The sequence below is a fragment of the Leuciscus leuciscus genome (assembly GCF_965113295.1).
Source record: "Leuciscus leuciscus genome assembly, chromosome: 6".
NCBI lineage: Eukaryota > Metazoa > Chordata > Actinopteri > Cypriniformes > Leuciscidae > Leuciscus > Leuciscus leuciscus.
Window position 1 is genome coordinate 30,772,740 of NC_138730.1, and position 15,706 is coordinate 30,788,445.

Consider the following 15,706-nt stretch of genomic DNA (forward strand, 5'->3'; position numbering starts at 1 on the left):
GGAATCTACCCAAAAGGTCACTTATATGTCAAATAGCCACATAAAGAGAAAAAGTGTGATTTTACTGCAAACACTTGAATGTGCAACTAATATAAAGTGAAATTTGCTGAACCAAGCTCTGAAAACATTACACGTGAAGCAGTGTTATTTTATTATTATTACTCTATACTATTATGGTATTTATTAATATTTGAATTATCTTATTTTATTTCAGTTAGTTTGCCAAGTTCATCTAATATTTATGTTTTATTTCAATTAACAAAAATATTGACGTGATGAACATTCCCAAACAACTCCCAAAACCTCAAACTCTGGTTACATCAAAAATCTATTGTAACTGTATAGATAGCCTTTTTTTTGCTGTTTTGATATGGCTGGTAACAGGAGATTACGAGTTTTTTTTTTTTTTTTAAGTAACGTTAACTGTTAAATTATCCAGTTGAAGTATTTGTAAATATTATATAAATATACAGGTGCAAATACCCCTATAAAGGTAAAAATAAATAAAAATAAACTATCTCTTAATTAGAAAAATATTTCTGCCACTTCTGGTAACTTACCGCAGTCGCGGGACAGGGTACTTGTATTTTAAAACGCTTATTTCCGGTCTTGTCAGGAAACTCTCAGTCCTCGGGAAAATAAAAAAATAAAAGTGGATGGTGTCCCGTAAACCGAGCGGTTGTCTTGATATTATCTGGTTAAATCTTGACGACTTAAAATTCAACCTGGACCGATTAAATGGACAAATAAGGTGAGGGAATTATACATCTTTTGCCATAGTCCCTACAATGAGTATCGCCACCTTTGAAAAGCTATTAAAACAAAACAAATCCAGCACTTCGATAAAGCTAAGCTAGAGCTAAGGGACACTCCGTTAGCCAGTGTGTAAACAGTGAGTCTCTCTCACAGATATACTCAAAACTTTGACGTTATGTGTATTAAAGCTGTACAGTTATTTTCTTGGCTCTGCCTAAAGGAGATCTGCTAGTGCGTAAGGTTTGTAACGTTATAAGGGATACTCTGGGCCCTGTCAAATTGGTTATCATTATCAACACCACGAGAGCAATATTTCGTACTTTTAAAATGTAATTCCAACGTCCATAACATCGAGTTAGTTTGTGTATATATTTGCCTGATTGAAGTCACATTTCTATTTAGTTGCATTGTCTTAATTCAGCATTTCATTCTTCAGATCAACCATTTAACTCACACGAGTAGGAGTTGTGTTATGATTAAACTTAATTAAATAGGTTTTACACGGAAAGCACTGCGGTTAAATGTCAATATATAACACGTCTACTCAAATATTTTATTGTTAAGGAATGTTCATCACATTCCGATAGAGTCAGTGAATTAAATTGTGATGTATGCTATGGCGTGTGCTGCTGTCATATTTGCTTTTCGTGCTGTTTTCAAACTTGTTTGCATAGAGTTCAAACTGCTTGATCTCTAGATAATAATTTTTAGGTGACAAAATTTTTGGTGCAATGTTCAGATTGCTCATGCATGCACGGATGTGCTTGCAATCATGTTGGCATGCTTTGAATGTATTTTTAAGTAAGGGTTTTAATCTTTTTATCTGAATTAGGGAAGTATTTAAAGTCACCATGAAATCAAAATGGACAATTCGTATTTTTTTATGGAATTTTGCAGTATTTATTAACTGAATGATTTATCCATGCACTTCCCCTCTCTCTTGTAATGACATTTCTCCTCTGATGATGTGTTTACTGGCGTGAGGGCGAGCACATGAGATCACAGCAATAGCAAACCACAACAATCCAATCAATTCCCGCCCTATGTTTTTTCTTGTTTGAGAAGCAGTTACTTTTGGATGTACATCACAATAGTTTGTTTTCATTTAGCAGATACTTCTGTTTAAATTGACTTATTACAGCTTGTGAGTATCAAATTAGCATTACAAAAATAAATAAAATTTGTTCCTAAGGGGTACCAGTGCCCGCCTAGATACCACAGGAATGGATATCACAAGTCGTTGCACCCTGGGTGACCCCAACAAGCTCCCAGAGGGAGTGCCTCAGCCTGCCCGGATGCCCTACATCTCGGACAAGCACCCTCGGCAGACCTTGGAAGTCATCAACCTGCTCCGCAAGCATCGAGAGCTGTGCGATGTGGTTTTGGTGGTGGGAGCCAAGAAGATTTATGCACACCGTGTGATCCTGTCCGCCTGCAGTCCCTATTTCAGAGCCATGTTCACGGGGGAACTGGCCGAGAGCCGGCAGACGGAAGTTGTCATCCGGGATATTGATGAACGAGCCATGGAGCTGCTCATCGACTTTGCCTATACCTCCCAGGTATGCATTTCTGTTGCTGTATGTTCAATATTAGAGCTGCACTAAATGTTCAACTGTTGTACATTTTTATATTAAGCTCCAGTGCTTGTATTGAAGTTCAATCTTAAACTTTAAACCAGCTGATGTAAATTGTGTGGTGGCCTGCAGGTGACTGTGGAGGAGGGAAATGTGCAGACTTTGCTGCCCGCTGCTTGCTTGTTGCAGCTGGCAGAGATTCAGGAAGCCTGCTGTGAATTCCTCAAGCGCCAACTTGACCCCTCCAACTGCTTAGGCATCAGGGCATTCGCCGACACTCACTCCTGCAGAGAGCTGCTGCGTATTGCTGATAAGTTCACCCAGCATAACTTTCAGGAGGTAATGGCTGACCTCCACACACCCTCTATTGTGTTGACACTGAATGTACCATGACTTTGAACTTGAGTCTTTTTGTTTTCTTTTCTCATTTGTTTTCGCTGTCTTTGGTTGTGCAGCACAGGTCTTTAATGTCCTCTATATATATATATATCTTAAATGCAATGACAATGTAGGTAACACTTTACTAGGGTTGTGCCGATGGACGACCGACATCACAATGGAGAGCCACCATCGTGATGCCACGCCCCCCACCCTGTCAGACCAGCCCAGTCTCACGGCAGTTCGTGAAATGGTCACGTAATTTAATCTATTGATTCGTGTAAAGCCGAAAATCCGGTTGGTTGGGGTGGTGGTTGGGTCAAACAACACAGGACTTTCACCCAGGAGACCGGGGATCGTGTCTCGTGCGTCACGTTTCCTAAACCCAACCGTCCCGTTGTTGTCCCGCGTGTCATGGAAACGTAAGCCCACCCACAACCTTTTCCTTAACTTAAGGGGCCGTGTTCATTTCACGGAATTCTTCCGTGGGCCCATCACGGAATTTTCTGAGATTCTTGCAAAGCTGTATACAGCTTCTCTGCTGCAGCCTGACTGGCAGAAAGAATCGTGCTACTTTTTTTTCCCCCCTTACGTGCAACCTATTGGAAAGCCCGGATGAGTAATTAGTTGGGTTCGTAAAATAACGAAATGATCGTTTTTAAGTAGAAAAAAATATTTATGTAAAGAGATATAGTAAAATAAAAAGTGCTTACCCAACCCCCCCGACGACGATATCATCGTCCATCACGATGTTTTACTGTAGACATTGTCAACTGCCAATTTAGGGCTCATCGCCCAACCCTACACTTTACTGTAAAGTTCAATAAGTTAATTTTAGTTAATAAATTAGGTCTCTGAACAACAATTTTTATAATTTAATCAATAATTTATTCATTTTTTTGTTGAAATTAATCTATAAATCTATTGTTCACTGAATCACTGCTAATTTATTTTGTTCATAATACGTTCATTTTAATTTATACAATGTAAAACACTTTTTAAAATATCTTTAAAATGTATTCTTTCTTTTTTTATTCAGAAGAAAAGAAAGAAATGAAATGAATCCTTTAATTCAGCAAGGATGCATTAAACTGATTAAAAGTGATAGTTAAAGACATTTATAATATTACAAAAAATATATTTCAAATAATTGCTAGTCATTTAAACTTAATGTTCATCAAAGTATCCTGAAGAAAAAAAAATACATTATAAACATATTAAAATAGAAAACGGTTATTTTTAGAGACACACACACACACACACACACACACACACACACACACACACACACACACACACACACACACACACACACACACACACACACACACACACACACGATGCAAACAAAAACTTTTGTTAGAATTAACTGCGATTAATCAATTTGACAGCACTAGTTATTTTAAACTGAATTTTTTCCCCCAAAATATATTTATGTATTTTTGATAAAAAATGCAACCTTGGCGAGCATTAGAGGATTCTTTCTAAAACATTTTAAAAATCGTACCGACCTCATACCTTTGATGTTATAAATGTTGTGTAAGTATTGTCCTTGTTAGTTCAAGAGAGCTGTTTGAACTGAAGTTAATGAAGCCTTATTGTACATTGATCTTGCATGGTTTTGTTTAAAAAAGAAAGCTAGATTCAAGAAGTAGTTCTGGTTGTAATCATAAGGATTGTCACAATCCTGGAAAACCTGTACATTTCCGACAATTTAGAAAAAAAGTTGATTTCCAGGCTCGGAGAAGTCATCGAAATAAATAGTCAATATAAATGTTTTCTAAAAATACTAATTGAAATATTTCTTTGGTTTTTACTTTGAAAATTACACTGATCAGAAAGAACCCTGTATGTGCCAAGTGTGACTTCCCTGTTACTAATTTTAGCCATGGACTTAACCTTTCCTTCAACTAGTTTAGGGTTTCCCTGATGGCCATTTAACCCTGTTATTTTTGACTCATGGGAAGAACACCCATTGCTGGTATCAAATGAACACCCTCCTTATTTCTTTATTTAGTTTAATAAAGATTTAAAGTTTAATACATATTCACTGCTGGTGTTATGGGTTCAATTCCCAGGAAAAATATAAACTATATATGTGTGAAACTGTGAATGTGTTTTTACAAATAATTGTGATCTGCTTCTTGAAAGGAATTGATACCTGTTACGTGGCCTGTTCATGTTTTTAATCATTTCTACCTTTTAGGTGATGGAGAGTGAAGAGTTCATGCTGCTGCCAGCCAACCAGCTGATAGACATCATCTCCAGTGATGAGCTCAATGTTCGGAGTGAGGAGCAGGTGTTTAATGCTGTAATGGCCTGGGTTAAATACAGCATTCAGGAGCGCAGGCCTCAGCTGCCACAGGTCAGATATAAGCATAATGTGGAAGAAAATTAAACTCAAGTAGTTTTGTATATGTAGTATATCAACTTTTGGCCCTCTAGCGGTTAAAAAAACAAAACTGCACGCATTTTGTAGAAGAATATTGTTTTGGTTGTGCTTCGGCTCTGCGTGACTCTATGGATGAATATGGCTCTTCCTTATAGCTAAAAAAAAGAGAAGAGAGGTTATCCTACTGCTCATAAAACATTTACTACTAGGCTTAAGAGATATAACCAGTGAGTTTAGATGGAAAGGATCTCAAGCTGACTAGCTGAAGATGTTACTATATCTATACCCATTAATAGTCACGGTACTTCCTTGAAAATGAATTCGAGCACAGCGCTACAACAAAGAAATGACCGTTCACAATAGATAATGCTTTACAATTAACTCTGTTAAAGAGCTACATATTGCAATTAATCTGGTCAATAAAATACCCTACACCATCTCTTCATCGCTATTTCAAATCCCTCAGTTCTCGCCATCCCTGAAAAGCCAAGCCAAGCAAATATAGATTCTGTATTTATTACGAGCTCTGTCGCTTATTTTTGCCAGCAGACTCTCCTATGTTCTGCCTTTTTTTAAAACAGGTGATTCCCCAGAGGTTCGAGATTTAGCTAACTTATGCCACTCCCACACCATACATGCATCATAGTAGCCGGAGCAACTTTTTTCTATTTATGGATATGAGGAGACATGCACAGGCGAGTGACGTATGTACGCAATTTCCTGCGAAAACCATCCCGCTAGGTCTAAAATATAAACTCTCATAATAGGCCATAGTAAATCAGGGTGAGACAAAAAGACAATTTGGAAGAAAGATTGATGATGTATTATTTATTTTTTTTAAATCATTTTGAACAAGAAAAGGTTACATAGTGTACAAATTCTTCTCTTTTACATGTATATTATGTTATTATTTAGACTTAGAATAATTCATGAGACATCTCATCCGTTTTTGTCATGGCAACAGGTTCTGCAACATGTGCGTCTTCCCCTCTTGAGCCCGAAGTTTCTGGTTGGGACAGTGGGTTCGGATCCCCTGATCAAGAGTGATGAGGAGTGTAGGTACGTGTGAACAACAGTGCTTTAAATTACTTCAATAATTGTACTATTGTAGTATTTACCATATAATCTACACTGGCCACTACAGATTAAATGTACGACTTTATGCCCCTTTTGCCAGACTCCAATATCTAATAAAGAGCATAATTGAATGAACTGTGATTGTTTTAACTGCTATTGGTCTCTTTACTTGTCAGTTCATTCTTATGAAAAAGTTTTTAATGTAGTGAGACCTGATTTTTCAAAGACAAACTTTGAAAACCTTATGTTAATACGATAGCTATTTTGACATAATTGTGTGTGTATTTGATAAGCGCAATAAGCCATGAAAGAGAACTGAACTGTCTGGGTTTATATAAACTGAATATTATATTCAATAAATAGTATTTAAAACCTTTTCAGGCCCTTGAAAAGTTCATGTTTTATAGGTAATTTTGATGTAAATCTTTCCTATTAAAATATAATGTCTTACTGAGCTAACAGCCATTTGCAATCAATCTGAACCATTAAAATATATATATTTTTTTATTCTCTACTATAAAACTTTAAATGTAAAATTTCCATTCCAGTCCCTAAATTGTGTCAACACATATTAATCAACACTTCTTGCCCTTATAGGGACTTGGTCGATGAAGCAAAGAACTACCTTCTGTTACCCCAAGAGCGCCCCCTAATGCAGGGACCTAGAACCCGGCCCAGAAAGCCTATTCGTTGTGGAGAAGTACTGTTTGCTGGTGAGTGTTTTAGCAAACAGATCTTAGTTCTTATTCCACTGATTGATTTTTGTTCACTTTCCAAGATTTTCCCCTGCCACATATGATTCAAGCAGTCGTGTGATGCGAGTTCTGTTTGTGTGACTGTTGCCCTGTCTGCCAGTGGGAGGTTGGTGCAGTGGTGACGCCATCTCAAGCGTTGAGCGCTACGACCCCCAGACCAATGAGTGGAGGATGGTGGCATCCATGAGCAAACGGCGCTGTGGAGTTGGTGTCAGTGTTCTGGACGATCTGTTGTATGCTGTTGGCGGACATGATGGCTCGTCTTATCTCAATAGTGTGGAAAGGTGCTGCTTGAATTATACAAATGAATCAGCATTTATCTAGAATCTAATGAATAAATCCTCACAGAATGAAATAAAACTGTTATGGATAAATCCGAACTCTACATTTCCGCCCTCTGCTGGCTCTGTCAGGTATGACCCAAAGACTAACCAGTGGAGTAGTGATGTCGCCCCTACTAGCACCTGCAGGACCAGTGTGGGTGTTGCTGTATTAGGGGGTTACCTGTATGCTGTGGGAGGTCAGGATGGCGTTTCCTGTCTCAACATTGTAGAAAGGTTAGTATTAAAATAATAAGATGATTATTATCTAAATATCTCCATGGGCATGGCTTGCATTTTCCTTTGGTAGGGGATATAATGGGGATATAATTTCATTTTTTTTTCAGGTATGATCCGAAAGAGAATAAGTGGACTCGTGTTGCCTCAATGAGTACCAGACGGTTGGGTGTGGCTGTAGCCGTGTTAGGAGGTTTTCTTTACGCAGTGGGCGGCTCAGATGGCACATCCCCACTAAATACAGGTAAATACAGGAAGATGTAGAGGCAAAACCCAGTAACATTGGAGTCAGACCAAAGTGATCAGATATTGCTATGATTGCAATTAATATTTGATGTGTCTTCTGTACTTCTAAGAATAAATGCAGCTGAGGAAGGTTTTGACAGTTTCATGTTGGCAGTATCAGATGCAATCCAATAAAAGACAATTACTAAGTTTTAACTTGTCAGTTCAGGTAAATGTGTTATTGTTTAAAGTTGCAGTAGTTGTCTAGACGATATCAGTACCAAATATGATATGAATATAAAATCAATATAAAATTTCTCATTACCACAGATAAATTAATAAGCTATTGAATACAGTCCCTTTTATAAGTCAAATAGGAATATAAATATTTATTATTTTCAAGAATTGCTCAAGTAAAAATTGTTTCAAGTTTTTTCAAATAATTAAACAGTTATTAATAAAATAAGAAGCAAATTAATGAATAATGAGAGGTGAGTAGTTTTCCCTTTTTTGTCAATATTGCTCGATTAATAATAACATGGTAATAGACCGGTTCATAGATGACTGTAATTACATTTAAAGGGATAGTTCACCCAACAATTAAAATTTATGTCATCATTTACCCATCAACTGTTTGGTTACCCATATTCTTCAAAATATCATCTTTTAAGTTCAACAGAAGAAAGAAATGCATACATGTTTGGAACATGAGAGTGAGTAAATTATGAATTTTCATTTTTGGATGAACTATCCCTCTCCAAGTTGACATTTATGACCATTTCGTTATTTGTATTTTTTTCCGTTTAGTATGAAATTGCTAAAATGCTAGTGTTTTTGTGCTGACTTTTTTTTTTTTTTTTTTTTACAAAAACTTCTCAAATGTTTGGGTTGAGTATGATTTTTTTTTTTTTATTATAAAAGAAATCAATGCTTTTATTCAGCAAGCCAAGAATAAATAAATTGATCAAAGGTGACAGTAATTAATAATGTTACAAAGGATTTCTATTTTAAATAAATGTTGTTCCTTTGACCTTTCTTTATGAAAAAATCTTGAAGAGAATTCCACAAAAATATTAAAGAGATTTCAACATTGATAATAATAAAAAGTTTCTGGCTGCTGAAAATTCAGCTTTACCATCACATTTTTAAATAACTGTTTTCTAGTTTATTATATTTTAAAATGTAATAATGTTTCACAAAAGTACAGTTTTTATTGTATATTTCATCAAGTAAATGCTGCCTTGGTGAGCATGAGAGACTTTCAAAAACATTTAAAGAATCTGACTGATCCCAAACATTTGAACAGTAGTGCTGATTGCTGAATTTCAGATATTCTAAAGGAAATGCAGAATGTTTATTAACAGTTTTTTTTGTTGGCAGTGGAGCGGTATAACCCGCAAGAGAACCGCTGGCATACGGTGGCACCCATGGGGACCCGTCGGAAACACCTGGGCTGTGCCGTGTACCAGGACATGATCTACTCTGTGGGCGGCAGAGACGATACCACAGAACTGAGCAGCGCTGAGCGATACAATCCCAGAACCAATCAGTGGTCCCCTGTGGTCGCCATGACATCCAGAAGGAGCGGGGTATGTGATTCTTTGATTTCGTTTCAACCTCTTATAAAAGAATTGCCCAACAAACAAATTCTCTCTTTTGTTCTAGGTTGGTTTAGCAGTAGTAAATGGCCAGTTGATGGCAGTTGGAGGCTTTGATGGAACCACATACCTGAAAACTATAGAAGTCTATGACCCTGATGCCAATACGTGGAGGTAAATATGCACCGCACCGTTCAAGAGTTTGGGGTCAGTAAGATGATAAAAAAATAAAAAAAAGGTTTATTCAACAAGGACGCATTAAATTGATCAAAAGTCATAGTAAAACGTTTATGTTTTTTTGACTTTCTATTCATCAAAGGATCCTGAAAAAAAAAAATGTATCAGCTTTTCATTACAATGATTTCTGAAGGGTCACGTGACATTGACAAATGGAGTAATGGCTGCTGAAAATGCAGCTTTGCCATCGCAGGAATAAAATACATTTTAAAATATATTAAAGTAGCAAACAGTTATTGAAAATTGTAATAATATTTCATAAAATCACTGTTTTACTGTATTTTTGTTCAAATAAATGCAGCCTTGGTGAACATAAGAGACATTCAAAAACATTAAGACCCTAAATGTTTGAACCTGAATCACTTCATATGTGATTTGCCAGTCACTAATTGTTTTTTCCCACTCCCTTAAGGCTCTATGGTGGAATGAACTACAGGAGGTTGGGAGGTGGCGTTGGTGTAATAAAAATGACACATTGTGAATCACATATATGGTAACAACTACAGTATCCATCTCACAGATGCCTCACCATAGCTCGTTCCTCATAGAGACATTGTGCATCATGCAAGAGGAAATCCTGGTTAAAAACTGAGTATTGTCTCCAGTTACTGAGATGGCAAACCAAAGGTATACCATCTCTGGAAGCTGCTCTGAGGAGACTCACCTGTGCGGTCATAGAGCATCACTCCATTTTGTTTTTACATTTGGTTTCTCTTTCGTACTTGAGCATAGCCAAAGGCAACGATTTGAAGAGAGAAACAGCAGCCGGAAAAAAAGCATCAGCCAGTGCGTTTGTTTTTATGGATGGAACTCGGCTTCTGTCGGTCTGTTTGACTGCATTGAAGAATGACAGCAACCTGAAACACATTACTGGGGATTGGTGTGAATGATGCTTGTGTTTCCCTGAATTGGATGCACTGTGATTTCTTTAACTTTAGTTTTTTTATGAGTTGTACACTGAGCATTATCTGTTTCTGCATTCTTACCAGATGTAAGCAGATTAGTTGATCTTTTGTTTCAATCCTTGGTGTACTGAAAATGCAGTTCCTCCCTTAAACATTGCAATTTAACGAAGGCTGTTGCAGAAGAAAAGAAGTTATTTTTGAAGCAGTCAAAAACAGGTTTGACGTATTATCAATTTGTTTACTTTTATACAACCGAATGAATCAATGAATCAGTCCTTGCACTTTAATCCACTAAGATTTTTTCTATTGAAGTCTGTATTTTTTTTTTCTTTAAAATATTGTTGGATGTATTGCAGGGTTCCTCAAATCCAACCCTGGAGGGCCAGTCATGCAGAGGTTAGATCGAACTCGCCTACCTGCAATTTTCTAGTAACTCTGAAGACCTTGACTAGCTTGTTCAGGTATGTTTGATTAGGGTTGGAACTCAACTCTGCAGGGCAGTGGCTCTCCAGGACCGGATTTGAAAAACCCTGATGTATTGTTTTATGCAAGTTTGAGGACTAAGGTAAAAAAAAGTTTCTGAAATTTCAGAACAGGTTTCTAGTTTTAGCAGCCTGCACGTATGGTCAGAAATGTAATGTTAAACTTGTTACTGAATATGAGATGAATCTCTTTGAAATGTACAACTGCCCTTTCATTTTTTTTTTTTTTTACGAACACTAGTTTTCCCACAGGACAGTTATGCGTTCTATTTTGGTGTTGAAATACGGTTACATAAAGTATATCTTCCATGATCTTACCTTATTTAATTTTAAAGATGTTCAACTGTCTATACATTTCAAAACTTTTAAAAGTTGAAATAAAACAGGAAAAAAATATTAAAATGCTTTGTCGATTCTGAAATTAACAACTGATCAACCCATTTAATGAGGTTTAGATCAGTGGTTCTCAACCTTATTGACTCTGCGTACCTCATTGTATGCGTACCAACCTGTAGGGCGACCGCAGAGGAAAAGTTCCTTGGTGTTGCTTTAATTTTAAAAAAGTATTAAAATATTAATATCTTTAAAAATAAATGTCAATGTGTTGATGTGTTTAACTTATTAGCATAAATTATTTGAAGTTAACTTTAGGTTGAGAACTACTGGTTTAGATTCTTCAAATCTAGATTAGTAAAACGTGTTCATTTAAACCAAAAATGTGTTTCTCCTCATACAAATTGGGGATTTGTTAAAATATAAATAAAAAAATTCAACTTTAGATCTGTGCTTTATTGTAAGACAAAAGGTTGCTCAATTCAAAAACATTTTATGCACATCCTAGGTAATTTTCTGATGTAAATGTTTAAATGAAGGATGTCTTGAGTGCAGATGAATCAAAGTAATATCCAACAACAAAAACAATTACACAATTTTAAATCCAAAATAACTTTTAACTATCCTTCCAACAAAAAATCTGCTTGCAAGTTCTACCTACATACTTTGTAAAACATTATACATTTCGACTGTTAGATGCTGACATTGTTGGCACTGAAAACAAAACTTAATAGGATAATTTCAGAAACCATAAATCCTGTCAAAACATAAACATCCAAAAATCAAGCCAGCCGCAACTCATAACAAAAAGATGACAACTGTCCCTAAGTGTTTTACATATTTTTAAGGGTACAAAATGTTTGTATTAAATATCAACATATGTTACAATATACTAATTACAGATATTAACACATTTGTGTTAACTATTTATAAGCACCTATACATATAGTAGTAATACATTTACAAAGTTGACAATCAAATTTATTTGTGATAAATGAGTTGTATCACATTAATATTAGCCTTATGGACTGATATAAATGTTATTTGTCTTGATAAACAGTCTTAGGAAAGAAAACCGGGATTCAAAAGCAGAATAAAAACAAGTTAAATTTTAAAAGCTGGAAAACAGACAGACATTTTACAGCACAAAAAAATAAATATGAGACGATAAGCCTTAAAAGATATAAAAGTTTAGATGTCATAAAAAAAAACAGCAACAAAAATATATTTACAAATCTAAAATAGAAAGATATTAGGTTAGCATTTTAAGAAGGGCACATTCTGTCAGGAGGGTAAGTAAGGTGGTGATGTATTCACTGTTTCCGATCTAAAAAAGAGAAAAATAGTTTGAAAAAAAAAATCATAATGTAAAGATATAACATGCTAAATATACAATGAACAGATAGGACACATAGTAATTACCTTGATTTTCCCATCAAGCTGTGCTGATCCCAGAGCGGTAGATACTTTTACAAGCGTACCAGCAGACAGGTAGATCTTGAAGTGTCTGAAGAAATGAGTCTCCAGCCCATTCATGAGAGCCTGGACCTCTTTAATATCGATCCGGTCATCTGTACTCTCCTCTGAGTGAATACTGTTCCACAGCTCCCATGCATCCTGTGGATTCACCGTGTATGAGACATCCAGGGGTGGCTGTGTCGGAAGGCTCCAGGCCAGTTTCAGATACCTGATATTGCAGGTGGGATGGCAACCAGTCCACAAAGCAGCCAGCCAATTGAGAGTGGTGGAGTTTAAAGCCAAAGAACCAAAGTTGCAATCAAAAGCCCTCTCGAACCAGGATTTAACCAGGGTCGTAAGAGACTCCGGTCCACTCGTGCAAAACAAAGGCAAGCTGACAAAATCTGAAGGCAGCGACCTCAGGTACTCTGGATCCCCATTGACGCACGTGAGCCAACCACGCCAGACAACTTTCGGTGCATCTGCTGCAGCGGCAAACACCGGTTTGGATTGGATCTGAGGGAATAAGAAAAAGAAAAACAGCATGAATGCAGTGTATTTATACACTATTGTTCAAGAGTTTGTGGTTGGTGAGAAGTTTTAATGTTTTTAAAGAAGTCTCATATTCATAAATGATGCATTTATTTGATAAGAAAAAAAAAAGTAAACAGCAATATTGTGAATTACACGTTTTCTAAAATGTAATTTTTTCCTGTGATGGTCAAGATACATTTCAGCAGTCATTATATGCTGATTTGGTGTTCAAGATTTTTATTTATTTATTATTATTAATGTTGAAAATGGTTTTGCTGCTTAATATTTTTTTTATGGAAACCATAATGCATAATCATCATGATTTATTGATGAATAAGTTCAAAATAATGCCATTTATTTGAAATTGAACTCTTTTGCAACAGTAAAAATGTCTTTACTGTCAAAAATGAAAATTCTGTCATCATTTACTCACCCTCAGGTTTTTCCAAACCTGTTTACATTTCTATGTTCTGGTGAACACAAAAGAAGATATTTTGAAGAATGTGGGAAACTCAACAGTTCTGGGGCACCATTGACTTCCATAGTATTTTTTTCCTACTATGGAAGTCATTGGTGCCCCAAAGTGGCCTGGTTACAAACTTTCTTCAAAATATCTTCCTTTGTGTTCAGCAGAACAAAGAAATGTATACAGGTTTGGAACAACTTAAGGGTGAGTAAATGATGACAATTTTCACTTCTGGGTGAACTAGGCCTATCCCTTCAATTTTTTAAAAACAACAACAAAATCTTATCCGGTTAGACTTACCTGAATGAAAACAGTCTCAGCATCCTCATCTGTCTCCGCCAGTCCAAGAACTGCAGTAAATGTGACCTTAAATCCCGCCTCTAATCCGACTTCAACTGCAACTCCTTGCTGTTTCTCTGCTATGATGAAGGCTGAGAGATGCTTGGAATATGATGTCAGCTGTGTATGTCTGAAGCAATGCAAAGGAGTGACATAGGACAGCTTCCACTCATTTTTCACCAGAAGAGCAATATGTTCAGGGTCAACCTTATTCTGTAGAAAGAATAAAGAGATTTGTCACTCAAGCTACTCATGTCAGAAACAGCATTTTTAGATGGAGTCATTTCCATGGTCTCTTACAGTGATGATTTGGGATTTGGCAGCCCCTCTACTGGTTGGGATCTTCAAGACTGTTAAATGTCCTGGTGTTTGCCAGAAATATGAGGGTGCTTCCACACAGCTCCGGCCATAACTTTTGCTTCTACGAGTTACTGGTCTGCTGGCAGGTGTACCGACGGCACTGCATGGGTAAAAGATGCAACAGAAATGGGTTATTAACACAGACTATACTACTACTAATGGGACATACAAAGTTCAATCCCTTCAGTGTCATTTAATAAAATGTTAATTGCTGGTTTCACAGACAGGGCTTAGATTAAGCCAGGATTAATCAGGACCTTAGTTCAGTTAAGAGGTTTGTTCTCACGCCTCAAGCAGGTTCGGTTGAGCTTCTGTTTATATCCGCTGATCGATGTTTATATGTGAACAAAAGCCTAAATTCAATCCGTTCATCATTATGTAAAAGTGACCGAGTCTCTTCAGAGAATTTCGACTAAATCACTCAATTCATATGAATTAGTTTTACAATCTCTTTATGAACTTTTTGAAGTGTTAATTGCGTAGCTGTCTATAAACATGTACAGAAAGCTCTCAGATTTCATTAAAAAGAGCTTGATGTGTTCCGAAGATGAACGAAAGTCTTACGGGTTTTGGAACGACATTAGGGTGAGTAACGTTAGGCTTATTAATGACAGAATTTTTATTTTAGGGTGAACTAACTTTAACCCTTTAAGTAGCTTTTATAAACGTGCCTTTGAAAAAAATAAACATTACTGGTGTGCATCTTGAGACAAAAAAAATGGCACTAAGATTTAAGATATGTCAGTGCAAGTTGCTTTCAGTTAAAACAGCTCAAACATGCACTTTAGTCCGGGACTAGCCTTAAGCATTGTCTGTGAAACCGGAGCTATCATCTGTCATTGTCAGACAATCGCGACTATTACTAGCAGTTCGCTTCCACCACTAGCTGCTAACTACGTTACAAGATCCATTTTCATCGTATTAAGTAGAATGCTAAAACGTGTTGTGTTTTAAATAAATCATTCTGCGTGGTAAATTTCTTTTTAAGACAAACTAAAACTTGAATCCACCGTACCTGCCTCTCTCCTCCATGATGAACAAAAACACACCGAGCCAAAAAAAAAATCAGGAAGAGGATTTGAACATCCCGCTTTCCCATCGTGCAACGGGGCGGCGCAGGAACAATAATCGATTGCTGCTAGCGAGGGAAAATATATAATATATTTCTACATTTAGTTGACTTTAGACCATATTTATCAAGATCAGTAATTGGCGGTGATCAAAGTAAAAGTATGGCACATAAATGTAATATAAGTAACTAGTTGCCATGTTACAATCGA

The 15,706-nt window shown here is 36.5% G+C and overlaps 2 protein-coding genes across 2 annotated transcripts; one reads left to right on the top strand and one right to left on the bottom strand.

Moving 5' to 3' along the window:
- The first annotated feature begins 594 nt into the window (after positions 1 to 594).
- On the top strand, positions 595 to 11,338 carry klhl20 (kelch-like family member 20). Its single transcript, XM_082172389.1, has 12 exons — positions 595 to 751; positions 1,949 to 2,315; positions 2,463 to 2,669; positions 4,915 to 5,073; positions 6,065 to 6,159; positions 6,775 to 6,890; positions 7,033 to 7,216; positions 7,346 to 7,489; positions 7,600 to 7,733; positions 9,095 to 9,303; positions 9,380 to 9,486; positions 9,962 to 11,338. Exons 1-12 carry the CDS (start codon positions 657 to 659, stop codon positions 10,044 to 10,046), a joined length of 1,902 nt encoding a protein of 633 aa, XP_082028515.1. The 5' UTR covers positions 595 to 656; the 3' UTR covers positions 10,047 to 11,338.
- Positions 11,339 to 11,704: 366 nt separating this feature from the next.
- On the bottom strand, positions 11,705 to 15,523 carry cenpl (centromere protein L). Its single transcript, XM_082172390.1, has 5 exons — positions 15,442 to 15,523; positions 14,367 to 14,526; positions 14,028 to 14,279; positions 12,692 to 13,243; positions 11,705 to 12,596 (listed from the first exon to the last, which is right to left on the bottom strand). Exons 1-5 carry the CDS (start codon positions 15,456 to 15,458, stop codon positions 12,522 to 12,524), a joined length of 1,056 nt encoding a protein of 351 aa, XP_082028516.1. The 5' UTR covers positions 15,459 to 15,523; the 3' UTR covers positions 11,705 to 12,521.
- Between the last annotated feature and the right edge of the window lie 183 nt (positions 15,524 to 15,706).